Raw genomic sequence first — 14,478 nt, forward strand, 5'->3', positions numbered from 1 at the left:
CAGGAAGCACACCATAGCGCGTGATACATTTTGAATTTAGTTGGCGCGATGGCGGAGGTGCGTGTCCACTACAGTGGCAAAACTCCGCTCAGTGCTGCTGGCACTTGCGAGTGTGTTTAATCTAAGTTTTTTTTGTTTTTTTTTAACACACGGTGATTTTTTTTTATAATCATCAGCGATGCACGCGATTACATTTAGAAATAGACAAGCTTTGTTTCCAAATGCACCAAGCAAAAATATCCTTTCAATTTTATAAACTTTTATAAACCCAGTCAATAATCACAATGAACACATCCAAAATAAAATCTTTAACATATATATAACAACTGCAAATTAAGCGTCTAATTTATAAACAAAATGATTTACGCATTAAATCCAGCATAAACTCCAGCACAATTTAAACATAACACATATTTTTAAACTCTAAAAACAGACGTCACATCCCGAACCTCACAGCAATTGTATTTAGTAAAAAACTTATTTTGTTTCCAAATTAGACGCTTTGCAGTTGTTGCATATATGTTAAAGATTTTATTTTGGATGTGTTCATTGTGATTATATTGGCTGGGTTTATAAAAGTACATTTTGATGTTTGTTTTGAGATTACAGCTGAAAAAGTCTGATTCTTATTTATAATTGTTTTATTTACATTTTTTTTTATAATTTTATAAATTGTATACATTGTGTACCTGTTTGGCTTGATATTTTATATTCATTTATTTTTGTTCTCACAAAAATGACAATAAATAGGCTTATTTTGGAGCCAAATGTTAGAGTTGGAATAAATACCTCTGTTTTTTTTTTTGTTTTTTTTTTTGAGAAATAAAAGCCAAATGCTTGATCATTTTACAGCCACATCATTTTCGTTATGCATTATTTGTTTTGGTTGTTTAAAAAATAAATAAATAAATAAATTATCCGATTAATCGATTTATCGATCGATTAAGTGCTAGATTAATCGATTACATAAAGAATCGATAGCTGCAGCCCTAGACTTATTATTGGTGAGGAATCTATGTAAAAACAGAAATAACGCATGCTTTTTGCTATGTACACAAGATATTCTACAGTTGTAGTATTCCTCCATTTCCTACTTTTTATTCAAACAGTTTGCTAATAGTTTCTGGTAGTGAATGTGAAGTAACATGTAATAAGCCTACAGTTTGATCATGATAAAACATACTAAAGTTTGTCCTTAGATCATATCAGGCTCTCAGCATATGACTGATATGTGGTGTGAAAGAGGAGGGGTTTTTTTCTGACACTGTGAGTCAGAGGAAATTGGCCACATCTGCAGTCGCTTTCTCTGAGTACAGGTGCATTTCTTCTCTTGCTCTATAATCCCTGTATCCTTAACGCTATTTTTCCATCATGGACTGTGCTTTTGCCAACCTAGATGCTGCTGGTTTTCTACAGATTTGGCAACACTTTGATGCGGATGGTAAGAATGTAATATCATTTCAATTCTGCTTTCAGATGTGATATTTACATATATTGTGAGTATTGTGTTTAGATTTAAGTATTGTCTCTATCTGTATCTGTTCATAAAATTGCATTGATAAATACTTTTCTGTAGATAATGGCTACATTGAAGGGAAAGAGTTGGATGACTTTTTCCTGCTCATGCTGAAGAAATTAGGGCCAGAGGTATGTAAAAAAAAACAAAAAAAAAAAAACAAACAAAAAAAACCTTTATATCATGGTTAACAGTAGTTTGTGCACATTTAAATAAGATAGCTATACAAATATATATACACATAGATGAGAAAGTTTATTGAAAATGACTATTTAAATCTAAATGTACATAAATTAATAATCTTTAGTAAACCAATGTTTGCTAATTTCATTAATGAAATTTATCATAAAGTGTGTCCAATACATTTTGGACTCAGCACCGGTATAATTGTTGATTTTGATGACACAGGTGTTATTGATTACATTTCTGACATTTATGGAAGAACAACAAACATACAATTTTTGTAAATTAGGTCATCAGTTTTCTCTGGCTGTTTACACACTAGAATCTGTATTCTCTTTTCTGCAGGAAGCTGACATAATAAAGTCGACAGCCATTTAACATCTGCTGATTTATTTTAAAATCGTTGTGCTACTAGAAATGGTCATTTTGTTTTATTTTGATGGTCAATGCCACAGTTTATCACAGTTATAGTTACAGTAACGGTACTATTTATGTTATTTTTATAGAAACTATATGTGGCAAGCAGGACGAGGCCGAGGGCTGTGAGAACGGCCGTGGCCGGTGGCGTGACTAATGATGAGCGACACCTGCGCGACGCCCTTGGCCTCGTCTTATTCGCCACACTATCATAGTATAAAAAATGTACGCACATGTACACTTGTGACTGAAATGTTTTGATCTCAGATTGGCACTCAGAAATTCAAATAACTTCTGAGGAAATCAAACAACATTTAATTTTTCAGGAAACTGTGGTTAGACACATAAGATAAAAATACATGTTCTGTGTTCTCTACTGATTCTAAAACCCACTTCTGTAGTTGGATCTACAATGATCGTGTATATGATCCACAAATGTTTCGTGGATAACTTTTGACTAAATGTACAGTGTTACATTGTTTTTACACAATAGTAGTTCTGAAGTTGATATTGCTAAATTTGTACACTCAGTGAATAAGCGTTATATTGATGTAAGCAAGCAGGCTTTTATAAATAAATGATGAGCCAGATGTTCACTGTGTACCAGCATATCTTAAGGGCATCTCTATTGGTGCACAGGTGTACCAATCTAATGGCTTTGCTGAGTGATGTTGGTGAGCTTAATGAGAGGTAAATTATGGAAATGTGGTTATGGTAACCAGTTTGTTTTCTCTACTCTCCTTAGGAAAAGATAACAAAGGGAAGCGTGCGGCAGATAAAGAAGAGGTTTATGTCTGCCTATGATGTCACATCAGATGGACGCCTGCAGATCGAGGAAGTACATAACATTTTTTTTACATTTCCCTGAATTTTTTTTTTTTTTTTTTTTGTAGTGTTTAGTCCTATATAGAAGTAAAAACTGATATTTAAAAATGAATATTCCTGTAATATAATAATTTGATGGAGCTGAAAATTAAGCATGAAAGAGAATAATAAATGTGTTTTTAAACACATGCCTTACATTCTGGCTACTCCTCTATAATTAGTCTTTCTGTGTGAAAAGATAAACAAACAAACCGCTGAATTACTTTCTGCATGCATTGATGGCAGAGGTTTGCTGCAGCTGTTATCTAGCTGCTTTATGGCTTCCGGCTGTTTCCAGCACGGTTGCACTAGTCAGATCAATGACATTAAAATTGGTTGTTTTGCTTCCTTCACATATTTGTGCAATAGATTTGTAAATAAAAAAGAGAGGCTGGGGATGGTCGAAACACTGGATTAGATATAACTATTTTCAGCTGTCAGAGACGAGCTAAAACTACAAGTGCTATAATGTGCTGGACAGAACCACATTGTTACTGAAATCAAATGTGTAGTTTCATAAGCACATTATAGATTTTGCAATTTAACAACTAATTCTTAGGTGATAGCCGTTTTCATTTGCCACTGTTGTAAGTATGGGCTGTAAAGCTGTACACTACTAATGGCTAGTCCACCCCCCAAAAATTAATCATTCACTCCCTCTTATGTTGTTCTAACCTGTATGACTTTTTCTGCACTGGAACACAAAAGATGTTTGGTAAAATAATAAAGTTTTTTTTTTTTTTTTTTTTTTTAATACTTAATTATGTCTTTCCATTCCTAATAAATAATTCAAATAAAATTATTTAAACATCAAATAATAATATAAAAATAATAAATAAATAAATAAATAAAATAAGTAGCTAAATAAATTAAAATGGAGGATTATATGAAAAAGTAATTAATATAATATATATTCCTTTATTTTATAACATATTCTTTGATTTTTGAGGTGCCCATGTCTTTTTAAACTATAATTCTGCTCTTCATTTTATATGTTATTGTCTCCATTGAATGTACTTTAGAACCTAAGTGTAAGCCGTAATTCTAGTAAATATAATTCATCTTTATTAAGTATAGGTCCTACTGTATACCCAAAACTATATTTTGTCTTTACTATATTTGGTTTCTTAAACATTTCTTCCATTACCTGAATTACTTCAGTCCAATTTTTTATTATTATTATTTTATAAATATAAAATTTGAGTATAATGAGCTTTAAGTTCACCACAACTTCTCCATCATACTAAAGATGAATGATTATACTTAGAGGATATTTCTGGTGTTATAAAATATCTCATATTAATTTTCCAAGCGTATTCTTGCCAATATGGTGATTGCTGTTTTTTTTTTAAATTTCTTTTAAACTTTGTTTCCAATCTCCTCCTGTTATTTGATTGTCTAACTCAACTTCCCATTTTTTTTAATACTATATAATCTTATCCTTTATATATTATTTATTCGTCCTATTAAATTATACTCTATACTCTGTTAATTTTTCTAACTTTATTCATAAAGCACATCAGAGGTTGAATATCGTCTAGAGGTTTTACTTTAATTTAATCTTTTAAATAACTTCTTATTTGAAAATAATTTCCTATAGGCAATACATATTTTTCCCCTTTTTTCTCAAATGTCCCCATCGCGTTGTCTCCATAAATTTGATTTAATAAGATCAAAGCTAATAAGCTAAAAATGTTATTCTGACAAATCTCCAAATAACTCTATCTCTTCTAACACTAATGATAATAATGTTTCTCTGTTAAACATCGGTTAAAAACAAGATCACATCATCTGCATACAATGCAAGTTTATGTTCCCCATCCTTGATTTTAAGACCTTTTATTAAAGAATTAATTTGTATACTCTGTGCTAAGGGCTCTATAAAAGCAAATATCTGGGGTGACAAGGGATCCCCTTGTCTTGTCCCTCTCATTAATGCAAATTTCTCTGAAAAACACCCTCCCTCATAATTACAGTCTCACATAAACAACTAATAAAACAATCTCCCGTTCAAGATTTACATAGGTTCACTCTTAACAATGGACATTCAACTGTGGCATCATTCACAAGTTTAATACAAGTTTAATAAGCTTAATATTATCCAAAATTTCTTTTGATTTTGGACAAAGGGGTCTCCAAATTCTCAATGCATTTGCTCCCCTGTAAGAATTGGTGGGTTTTAACTAGAAATAATTTCTTTCCTCCCCTTAAAACTTTTACAAAACAAGAAAAAAGAGAGAAGGAGAGAAAAACTGTGGGAAAGAGGGAAAGAGATGTAGCAAATTAGCTCAAAAGGGAAATATGAATAATTAATAATAATGTGCTATAATTAATTGTAAATATTTAGATCAGTTAATCGAATTAACTTGATGAAGCTGAATTAATATTACAATCAGTTAATCTGTTAGTTTATCGAACACTCTGTATTGATCATCTATCAACCCTCAGAAAGGAGATTTCTCGTGGCCCAATTAAATTAATCATAATTAAAGGATTAAAGCAGTGGTTCCTAACCATTTTTACTCCAAAGCCCCCCTCCTCTCTGAATCAATACTACAAGCCACCCCCCCCCCCCCCAACAAAATATAATAAACACCACTGATCCTCACAGACTTCTTCAAAACACGCTTCTTCTGTGAGCTTCCGTTATAAAACACTCACAGTACATTAATTTGGACAACTATGTGAATATAAACTGTGTTCATGCAGAAATATTATGGTATAGCGAGGTGATGCTTTGATAATATTTTTAATGTAACTTATTAATAATAAAATCAATTAATTATATGAAATATATAAATTAAGTTGTCTCACGGCCCCCAGGTTGAGAACCACTAGTTTAAACACGAGCATTAAAGGGGCATTCCACCCATTTGAACATTGTTTTTTATTTAAAGTGGGTCATATATGTAGTCGAAATGTAAAATAATTTTTAAATTTGGTGCCTTTGTGACCGAGGAAAGACAAAAAATAACTTCAGGACGCATTTGTATGAAAGACAACAACTCACACAATGCACCACATTGCACAGCTCCGCAAGCCACTCCCACTAATCCAGAAAGCGCATATCTGCCTATAAGAGAAATCACTCTTCCGTCTACAAGGCTAGCTACCACCAGAGCTTGAAATTTATTTCACATTCACACAAAATGTCTAGTTAGTTGGCGAACTCATTAGTGCATTACTCCTCGTTTGTATTTCTTTCGAAAAGGTGAATTATTGCATGGTACCTGGATGTTCAGTCAGAACATATGCGGTGCGAAACTAGGATAGTTCTCAACACAAACGTCAGTGTCCTCGTCTGATTCAGAGATTTCGTCCAGGAGAAATTGTCATCGTTGAAATTCTTTGCCACAGACGGACTCTATCTCTGTGTTCGTAGCGGTTCGTAGTTGCATAGTGAGATCACCGGCGCCACCAGTCCGCCCTAACTCGAGCCAGTCCGGGCTCCTCGCAGGCAGGTCTTCTGCCTCGGCTGCTCTTCGCTATAATGCGGCTTGTAAAGGTAGCCACAAACACCTGATTCAAGCATCAGACTTCCGAAATCATCTTCTTCTATATCATATTGAGCACTCTCCTCCGCTATTGTCATAACTTTACATCTGTCTCCACAGCGCCTGTTAGCTTAGCTTCAAACAAGATGGAGGATATTGCCAGAGAATGTCTAATATGGCGAGAAGTTTCACTCTCACTACACTTCCGGCTTCTGAACTGGTTGCAGTTCCACTCTGATTCCATATGAGGGCGCTCACAGGACGAGTGCAGAATGAATGGAGGTCAATGGCAGTATACCCCTCAAAATCCACTTTTCTCAGGATATAATTTTTTGTCTAATAATTTGAATGTTGTATTCGAAAGGAGATGCAAAGAAATTACACATTGCTGGATGTTAGATTTTTTAGAGTCAGTTATTTGCTTTAAAAAGTCTTTCTAAATGTCAATGACGTCAGAATGCTGACGTCATTAGCAGAATACTAGCGTGTTATGGGCAACAACAACTCAACCTGTAAGAAATCAAAACGACATAAGTATTCGTTCATTCAATTTTCGACCTAAAACCCATGTTGAACTTGCAAAATCTACAATCAAATCTGAGATTTCTCTACGGCAATCGGGTGAAAGAGACAAATTTAGCCGTCTAGCCCCATTGACTCTCATTCATTTTGCACTCATGGCGATCGCCCCCAGTGGAACTCTGGTGGTACTACAACCAAAATTCGGTACAATAGAGCTTAATAGGGAGTGGGCAGGCTCTCCGTAGACGGGCTCTGATATTGCTTTCAGTTTCAGAGAGTAAAGTCCCACCCACTGATCTGTAATAGGTCTGTAGAGTGAGTGGGTCCCGCCCCCTGGGAAAGATGAGGAACGAGTGTCTGTAGTCTCAACAGAAATCCCCCCTCTTACACTTCCTCCTACAATGACGCAATTTTTGCGTCATTGTAGGAGGAAGTGTAAGAGGTAAATAACGGATTTCTCCCGTCTCAGGGGAAAATGAGAGAGTGTTGCACGACCATTCAATAGTATGACCTGGGTTTCTAACAATGCAAAGCTTAATGCAAATGGGTGGAGTGTCCCTTTAAGTTGTGTCATCAGCAAATTCTTTCCCATCGTGTTTTTGATCAGCGCAGTCGGGGGAGAGCAACTGCGCCTGACTGCACAATCCGACAGCCACCTCACAAGAGTTTTTTGACATAGGTCAGCATGACATCAAAGTATGAAGGTAAAAGAGTAGCAAAACTCGAGAGCACGTAGATGTGAATTTGAGAACTTGTACTCACAGCTTCAATGTGAAAACCTGTAAAATAAAAACTGAAGTTGAATGTTGAAATTTGCACTCGCAGACAATAGTCACAAACCTGTATTCTGAATTTGAAGCTGCAGACAAGTATTCCAAATGTGTAAAATGCCATTCACAGAAATACAATGACAGACACAAACTTGTAATATATATTTGCATTTCTGTCAGGACCACTACCATCAAATACGATTGACAATTAGCATACAGTTTGGATTGGCACAGTTTCCGCTCTGGGCGAGAACTCCCTGCGCATCCATGCAGCCTAGCATGGATAAGAGCAGGGAGAGCAGCAATAAAACCCCCCTTGGGGTAAACAGAACAGAACCAACATGAATATTTGCAAATATATTTAATTCAAGATTTTAAAGTACAACATATTTCGAGAATTTATTCTGATTCAAGGGGAATCAGTGTAGTGTAGTGTGTTGTTGGCAAGATGGCGCCAGGTTGTGTGTTGGCTTGCCGTCACTCTACATTTAGGATGTAGCCTATGTGTTTATTTGCTTTACTTTTGTGCTTTATCAATCACTTGGATTGCTCACAGTTGATCTATGATCGCTTTTCGTTGCTAAGTCTTCGATCTACGGCTTTGGATATGTGCAGCCGTGATTTGAACTTGAAATTGTTCGCTGAACAGCCATGCATGTTCCAGCCGCCGATGAAAGTCTGTCAGGTAACTGGATGCGCGTGCTGGAAGAGGAGACGCCGCAGGAGACGAGGCATACGGGCTGGAGTCTTGGTGAAACTTAAGAAATTGAGGATCCTGATGTAAGGAATTGACTTAGCTCAAATGATTATAGGGAATCAAAATTATGAATCGGGTTGATTCATCTATATTCTTACAATATTAATAAATTATTGAAGCTGAAATTTAGACTTATTCGTATACATCAATGTTCAATTACAATGAATTATAATTCAATCATTAATATACCAAAATGTCCCTCTTTCAGATCAATTAATCAGAATAATTTTAAGGGAAATTAATGTATTAATTAAACAGTTGTTTGTCCCGCAAACTGGTCGTAAAATTAATTCCATCAACTTCTCAACAAAATTATCTCTTTCTTATAATTCGAAGAAAGCTATGTTTTCTGGACAAGAAAATTAGCTTCTTGTTCTTATAAAATGTAGGTTACTTAACAGTAGCACCTTTGTAAAGCGTAGCTTGATCATCATTTCATTGACTTGTACAATGAACACTTATACAGAGACAATCTAGGATATAATGGTTTTTTTAATAATTGGACTAATACTACATCGAACTAAGGAATACAAGTTCTACAATTTACACGAGTAAATATGTATGTACAGGACACGTAAACAAAATACAAGACTAAACGGATAACAGATGAGAGAGGGAGAGGAAGGGAGAAAGTGAAACTAAAGTTTCAGGACGAAAGAGATCACCGAGATGATCTCAGCATGGCAAAAACACAGGCAGTAACCTTGAGAGACAACAAGGAATCAAATCACATTAAAAGTTCAGTAAACTTATCTTGCAAAATGGTTCTCTTTGTTGCTGAAGAAGAGCAGACTCGCGCGCAGTTTAAAGGTTCACTGAAACGTGAAGTGGCCAGAAACATGATTCAGAGTTCAGTTCCCTTTGTGGAGGGAGTAACGAATATGAAAATAAAACTTAGTAAAGAAAATAAAACGGAGATGAGGACTCCCTAGGTCCCATGGAGCCAGGAATTTCCTCAGACGCAGTGCTCGTGCACGTCCTCAATGAAGAGGAGCGCGCGCCGCGGGATTTTCAACAGAGTCTTTTCCTTTGAGTTGAAGTTGTCGGCTGAAGTTCGAAGAAGAAACAAAACTAAAAGACTTAAAGAAAAGAAAATATAAAGCCCCCTAAACGGGAGCCATTGATGGTCTCCCTGGTGAGGAGGGTTCGAACAAGCAGGAACAAACAAGACGAAAGAAAAATACCGAACTCAACTGAACGGAACGCGGAGTGTTCCGCTTTTCTAGGGTACCGAAATTTCCCTCCTCCCTGGCGCTTGGGCCAATTGGAACGCGAAATTCCAGGCGGGAGAAATTTCCTTTGTCTCACTTAGGAGTTCGATTTGCATGTTTTATGACAGTCTTAGGATCATGCCATTTCTACTTTAAACAATTATAACTGCAGTAAAATGCATTTTATCATAATTTGGTACCCATATCTTTCCTACGGGTATATGGAGGTTCAATTCAAGACCACATTTGGTATGTTTAAAAGCTACGGCATAGAAATGACTTCTTATTCTGTAAAATAAGCATTAAGAGTTCTACTAACAATCTAGGAATAAGATTAACCCAAAATGTGATGTACATTTACAAATGGAAATGAAAATTGGACTTTTAAAAAGATCCACATGGCATATCTATGATTGCAACAGGGTGCACATCTGAAACATTATTCCTTTAAGGTTTACAAGAATACAAAAACCCATCACAGAGAAGAACAATCGTGGAAAAGAGAAATTACATTCAGGTTTACATATTTCTTCAATGGTTATACATATGGAAAATGTAGTATTTAAGTAGGGTTAAAGATTAACACTAACTCTGCTCCACTCCTAAAATCTCTGTTGCTGGACATTCCATTAGGCAATAAAACACAGTTCAACACAGGGGGGAAGGGATTGCCAGAGAATGTTAGTGCACCTTCTCTAACTAAAACACTATTGATTTAAAGAATACATTTCAAAACCACACCTCTAGAAAATCATAATTATATGATCAAACAAATTAATAAAACATGCATACAGGAAGGTCAAACCCAAATCTGAGTTACATACATTAAAACTATATTTCTATAGGAGGATGTTTGTGTGTGTGTGTGTGTGTGTGTGTGTGTGTGTGTGTGTGTGTGTGTGTGTGTGTGTAGAAAGTTTCCAGTTTCGTTATCTCTCTGTGGTCCAGAGAGGGGAAGGGGGGTTTGGAATGCAGAACTTATCCTCCAAGGTGCAATAAAGTGTCGCGAAGGACCATTTATTGCCGACTAGCTGGAGCCAACACAACTGATTTACCTTCGGGGGTTCAGAGTGGGACAGCAAGAAGGAATGTGCGTTTATGTTCTGATTCAATGAGCCATGATTCATAGCCAATGTGGCTACACTGAATAGTGGAGCTAGATCAACAGCGGAGTCGCGGCCTTCTTATTTGATACATGTTCTTCCTGCCACATCATTGAAGAGACGAGACGCGGAGGCGTGATGCATTCAAATTTGCGCTCTGTGAGACGAGCTGGGACAATGAAGCTAAGTGTTGTTTCTTCCTCTAATCGGCCCGTTGAGTCGACCACAGTGCTTATGGCTTTGATAAACGCACGCTCAGTTGTCAATAAAACATTCATCCTGAATGACTATTATGTAACGTATGGGCTGGACTTTCTTTTTATCACTGAAACTTGGTTAAATGACGCTGATACGAGTCCTCTTGTTGAGCTTTTACCAAGGGGATGTAGCTATTTAAGTACTTCGAGAAGTAATCGTCGAGGTGGAGGCTTGGCTGTTATTTTTAATAACATGATGAAGTGCAAGTTACTGCCTGTTGAAAGTTCCAAGAGTTTTGAAGTTCAATTAATGAAGATTGACTTGCCCTCGCCAGTGATTTGTGCCTTGATATATAGGCCTCCTGGTTATAATAAGAATTTTCTTGATGAATTTTGTGAGTTTGTATCTGTGGTTGTTCCATCTGCTGACAGGATTTTGATTATGGGTGATTTTAATATTCATGTTTGTTGTCCTGGTAAACCCATGACCAAGGAATTCTTGAATTTAGTTGATTCTTTTAACTTATTTCAATGTGTCTCCGGACCAACACACGATCATGGCCACACACTTGACTTGGTCTTTTCTTTGGGGATAACGATAAAAAATATTTGTGTTGAAGAAGTGGCCATCTCGGATCATATGCCTATTAGGTTTCATTTTACCTCTACAACAAATGTCTGTCATCAGCCTCCATCATTCTTGTCCAGGATTATCACTACTTCGACACCTAGTGCGTTCTCAACTGCTTTTACTGAATTAGCCCTTCATATTGATCCTACCATATTGTCAGTTGTGGGACCTGATGAATTGGTGGACTCTTTTAATCATGTTTGCTCTGAGATCTTGGATAATGTAGCACCTTTTAAAATGAGATGTCAAAAAGTTAAAAAACGACCGTGGTTAAATGATGTAACGCGTAATTTGAGGCGGGTTTGTCGGCTTGCAGAGCGTAAGTAGCTGAAAGATAAATTGCAGATATCTTATGATATTCTTAGAGAATCTCTATCAAACTATCAAAACGCTGTTAGAGCCGCTAGATCTTCGTATTTTTCGCAAATTATATCACATAATGCAAATAATCCGAAGGTACTATTTTCAACTATAGATAAAGTATTGAGTCCGTCTATCAATTATTTTCCTTCCCCGTCTAAGGATCTGTGTGATAGTTTTTAAAAATATTTTATTGATAAGGTTGTTCTTATTCGGTCGAATATTGTGCCTGTAGGCAATGTGGTAGCCGATATAATTAATCCTTTTCGTTGTTTAAGTAAATTTGCATCTATTACATTAGCTCAGTTGGAAAAGATAATGCATTTAAAGCCGACTACCTCACTTTATGACGTTCTCCCGTCACGATTGTTTAAAGAGGTTGTAGACACTATTGGTCCTAGTATACTATTGATTATCAATAGTAGTTTATATCATGGAACTGTACCATCAGGGTTTCAGCATGCTGTTATTGAGCTGGTTTTGAAAAAGCATAATTTGGATTCACATGAGTTAAAAAATTTCAGACCTATTTTGAAGTTGCCTTTTATGAATAAAATTTTAGAGAAAGTTGTCCATAATCAACTTACAGATTTCTTGATTGTGAATAACATAATGGATATTTTTCAGTCTGGATTTAGGACCAAACATAGCTCAGAATCAGCATTATTGAAGGTTACAAATGATATTTTGTTAAGTATTGACTCCGGGAAAAGTGTTGCCTTAATGATGTTAGATTTAAGTGCAGCCTTTGATACTTTAGATCATGCTATTTTAATAGACCGCCTTAGACATTATGTAGGGATCAATGGTGTAGCCCTTAAGTGGCTTTCCTCTTATTTGCATGTAAGGACATGCTCTGTTAAAATTGGAAACTATGTCTCTGCATCTGCTGCTATTTCTTGGGGGGTTCCTCAGGGATCAATCCTTGGTCCGACTCTGTTCTCTTTGTATATGTTACCCCTGGGGTCTATTTTTAAGCAGCATAATATTAACTATCACTTGTATGCTGATGATTTACAGTTGTACCTTCATTTGGAGTGTGATGGCTGTGCATCTTTTACTAATTTTTATAAGTGCTTGACTGAGGTAAAGGGATGGCCAGCAAATAACTTTTTACAATTAAATGAGGATAAGACTTTTACTGACTTAAGTTTACTGAGTTTATTTATTAATGGTTTTGAAAGTGCTTTATAAATAAAAGTTGAGTTGAGTTGAGGGAATAAGAATGCCAAATCCTGACTGGGCGAGAGGAGGAGCTGGGGATGGAGGAGGGTAATTAGCTCCTGAGAAACGCGATAGCTGCTGATAATATTGAAGGAGCTTATATGCTGTATACAGTGATAGGCGTCGTATTCCTATAGGTAGATGTGGATCAGCTGCGGGTCAGCTGATGCGAGCTTGACTAACGTGACCCGCCAGAACTAACGCTACGCTTGATTTAATCTTACATTCACATTTGCAGTACAACCTCAATTAGGTACTTGCAACTTCTCAAATCTGTCACTGCAATTTCAAATGTTGCTCCTTGACTTTAGCTACTCTTTTCACGATATATTAGGTGTAAAACTAACTTGTGCACTTAAAACTCAGTGGTGGCGAGAGAGAAAGGGGGGCAGGAGCAGGGTTGTTCAAAGGAGCCGTTTTGTTGGTTGGCGCCTCACCAGTGAAATGGGACTTCTATTGTACGCGATGATGTCACGAAACCCGCGTCCTCGAGGACGCTCTGAAACGCTAACATGGCTTAATGTATGGTGTTTCCTGAGTTTGGTCTTTTAATACCATTGTCTTAATTAAATGCATTGCGCTCATATTCATATTCTATGCATTATTATTACTGAGTTTGATAATATCATTTATTTCTTTTAATATCAGTCTATTGCATTAAGCCATGTTAGCATTTCAGAGCGTCCCCGATTACACGGGTTTTGTGACATCATCACGTACAATAGAAGTCCCATTTCAAATTCGAAATTTGAAATTGCAGTGACAGATTTGACAAGTTGCAAGTGCATAATTGAGGTTGTACTGCGAATGTGAATTTAAGAATAAATGCAAATATATATTACAAATTTGTGTTTGTCATTGTATTTCTGTGAATGGCATTTTACACATTTGTGACTAAATGTCTGCAGCTTCAAATTCAGAATACAGGTTTGTGACTATTGTCTGCGAGTGCCAATTTCAACATTCAACTTCAGATTTTTACAGGTTTTCACATTGGAGCTGTGAGTGTAAATGTTCACGTACAAGTACGAATATTTATTGTGCAAGTTCTCAAATTTACATCTATGTGCTCTTGAGTTTTGCTACTCTTTTACCTTCATATCAAAGCCAGTCGGACTAGACTCGGACACATTTCCAATCAGCATACATTTCGCGGTGATCACCAGTGATAATTTCTACGCAGATTTTGCTAATCTCAAATGAGCCTAATGTGTTTGCTGCTATGACCA

General features: G+C 36.2%; 1 protein-coding gene across 1 annotated transcript in view; it reads left to right on the top strand.

The window, feature by feature from the left end:
- Positions 1-1,287: 1,287 nt before the first annotated feature.
- Positions 1,288-14,478, top strand: part of scgn (secretagogin, EF-hand calcium binding protein) — a 38,810-nt gene continuing 25,619 nt past the window's right edge. Inside the window, exons 1-3 of the mRNA XM_081388641.1 lie at positions 1,288-1,441; positions 1,577-1,647; positions 2,862-2,954. Of these exons, the coding sequence (XP_081244767.1) occupies positions 1,372-1,441; positions 1,577-1,647; positions 2,862-2,954 (234 nt within the window). The 5' untranslated portion in view covers positions 1,288-1,371. The remainder of the gene's footprint in view (positions 1,442-1,576; positions 1,648-2,861; positions 2,955-14,478) is intronic.

This window comes from Scardinius erythrophthalmus (assembly GCF_964197995.2).
Source record: "Scardinius erythrophthalmus genome assembly, chromosome: 16".
NCBI lineage: Eukaryota > Metazoa > Chordata > Actinopteri > Cypriniformes > Leuciscidae > Scardinius > Scardinius erythrophthalmus.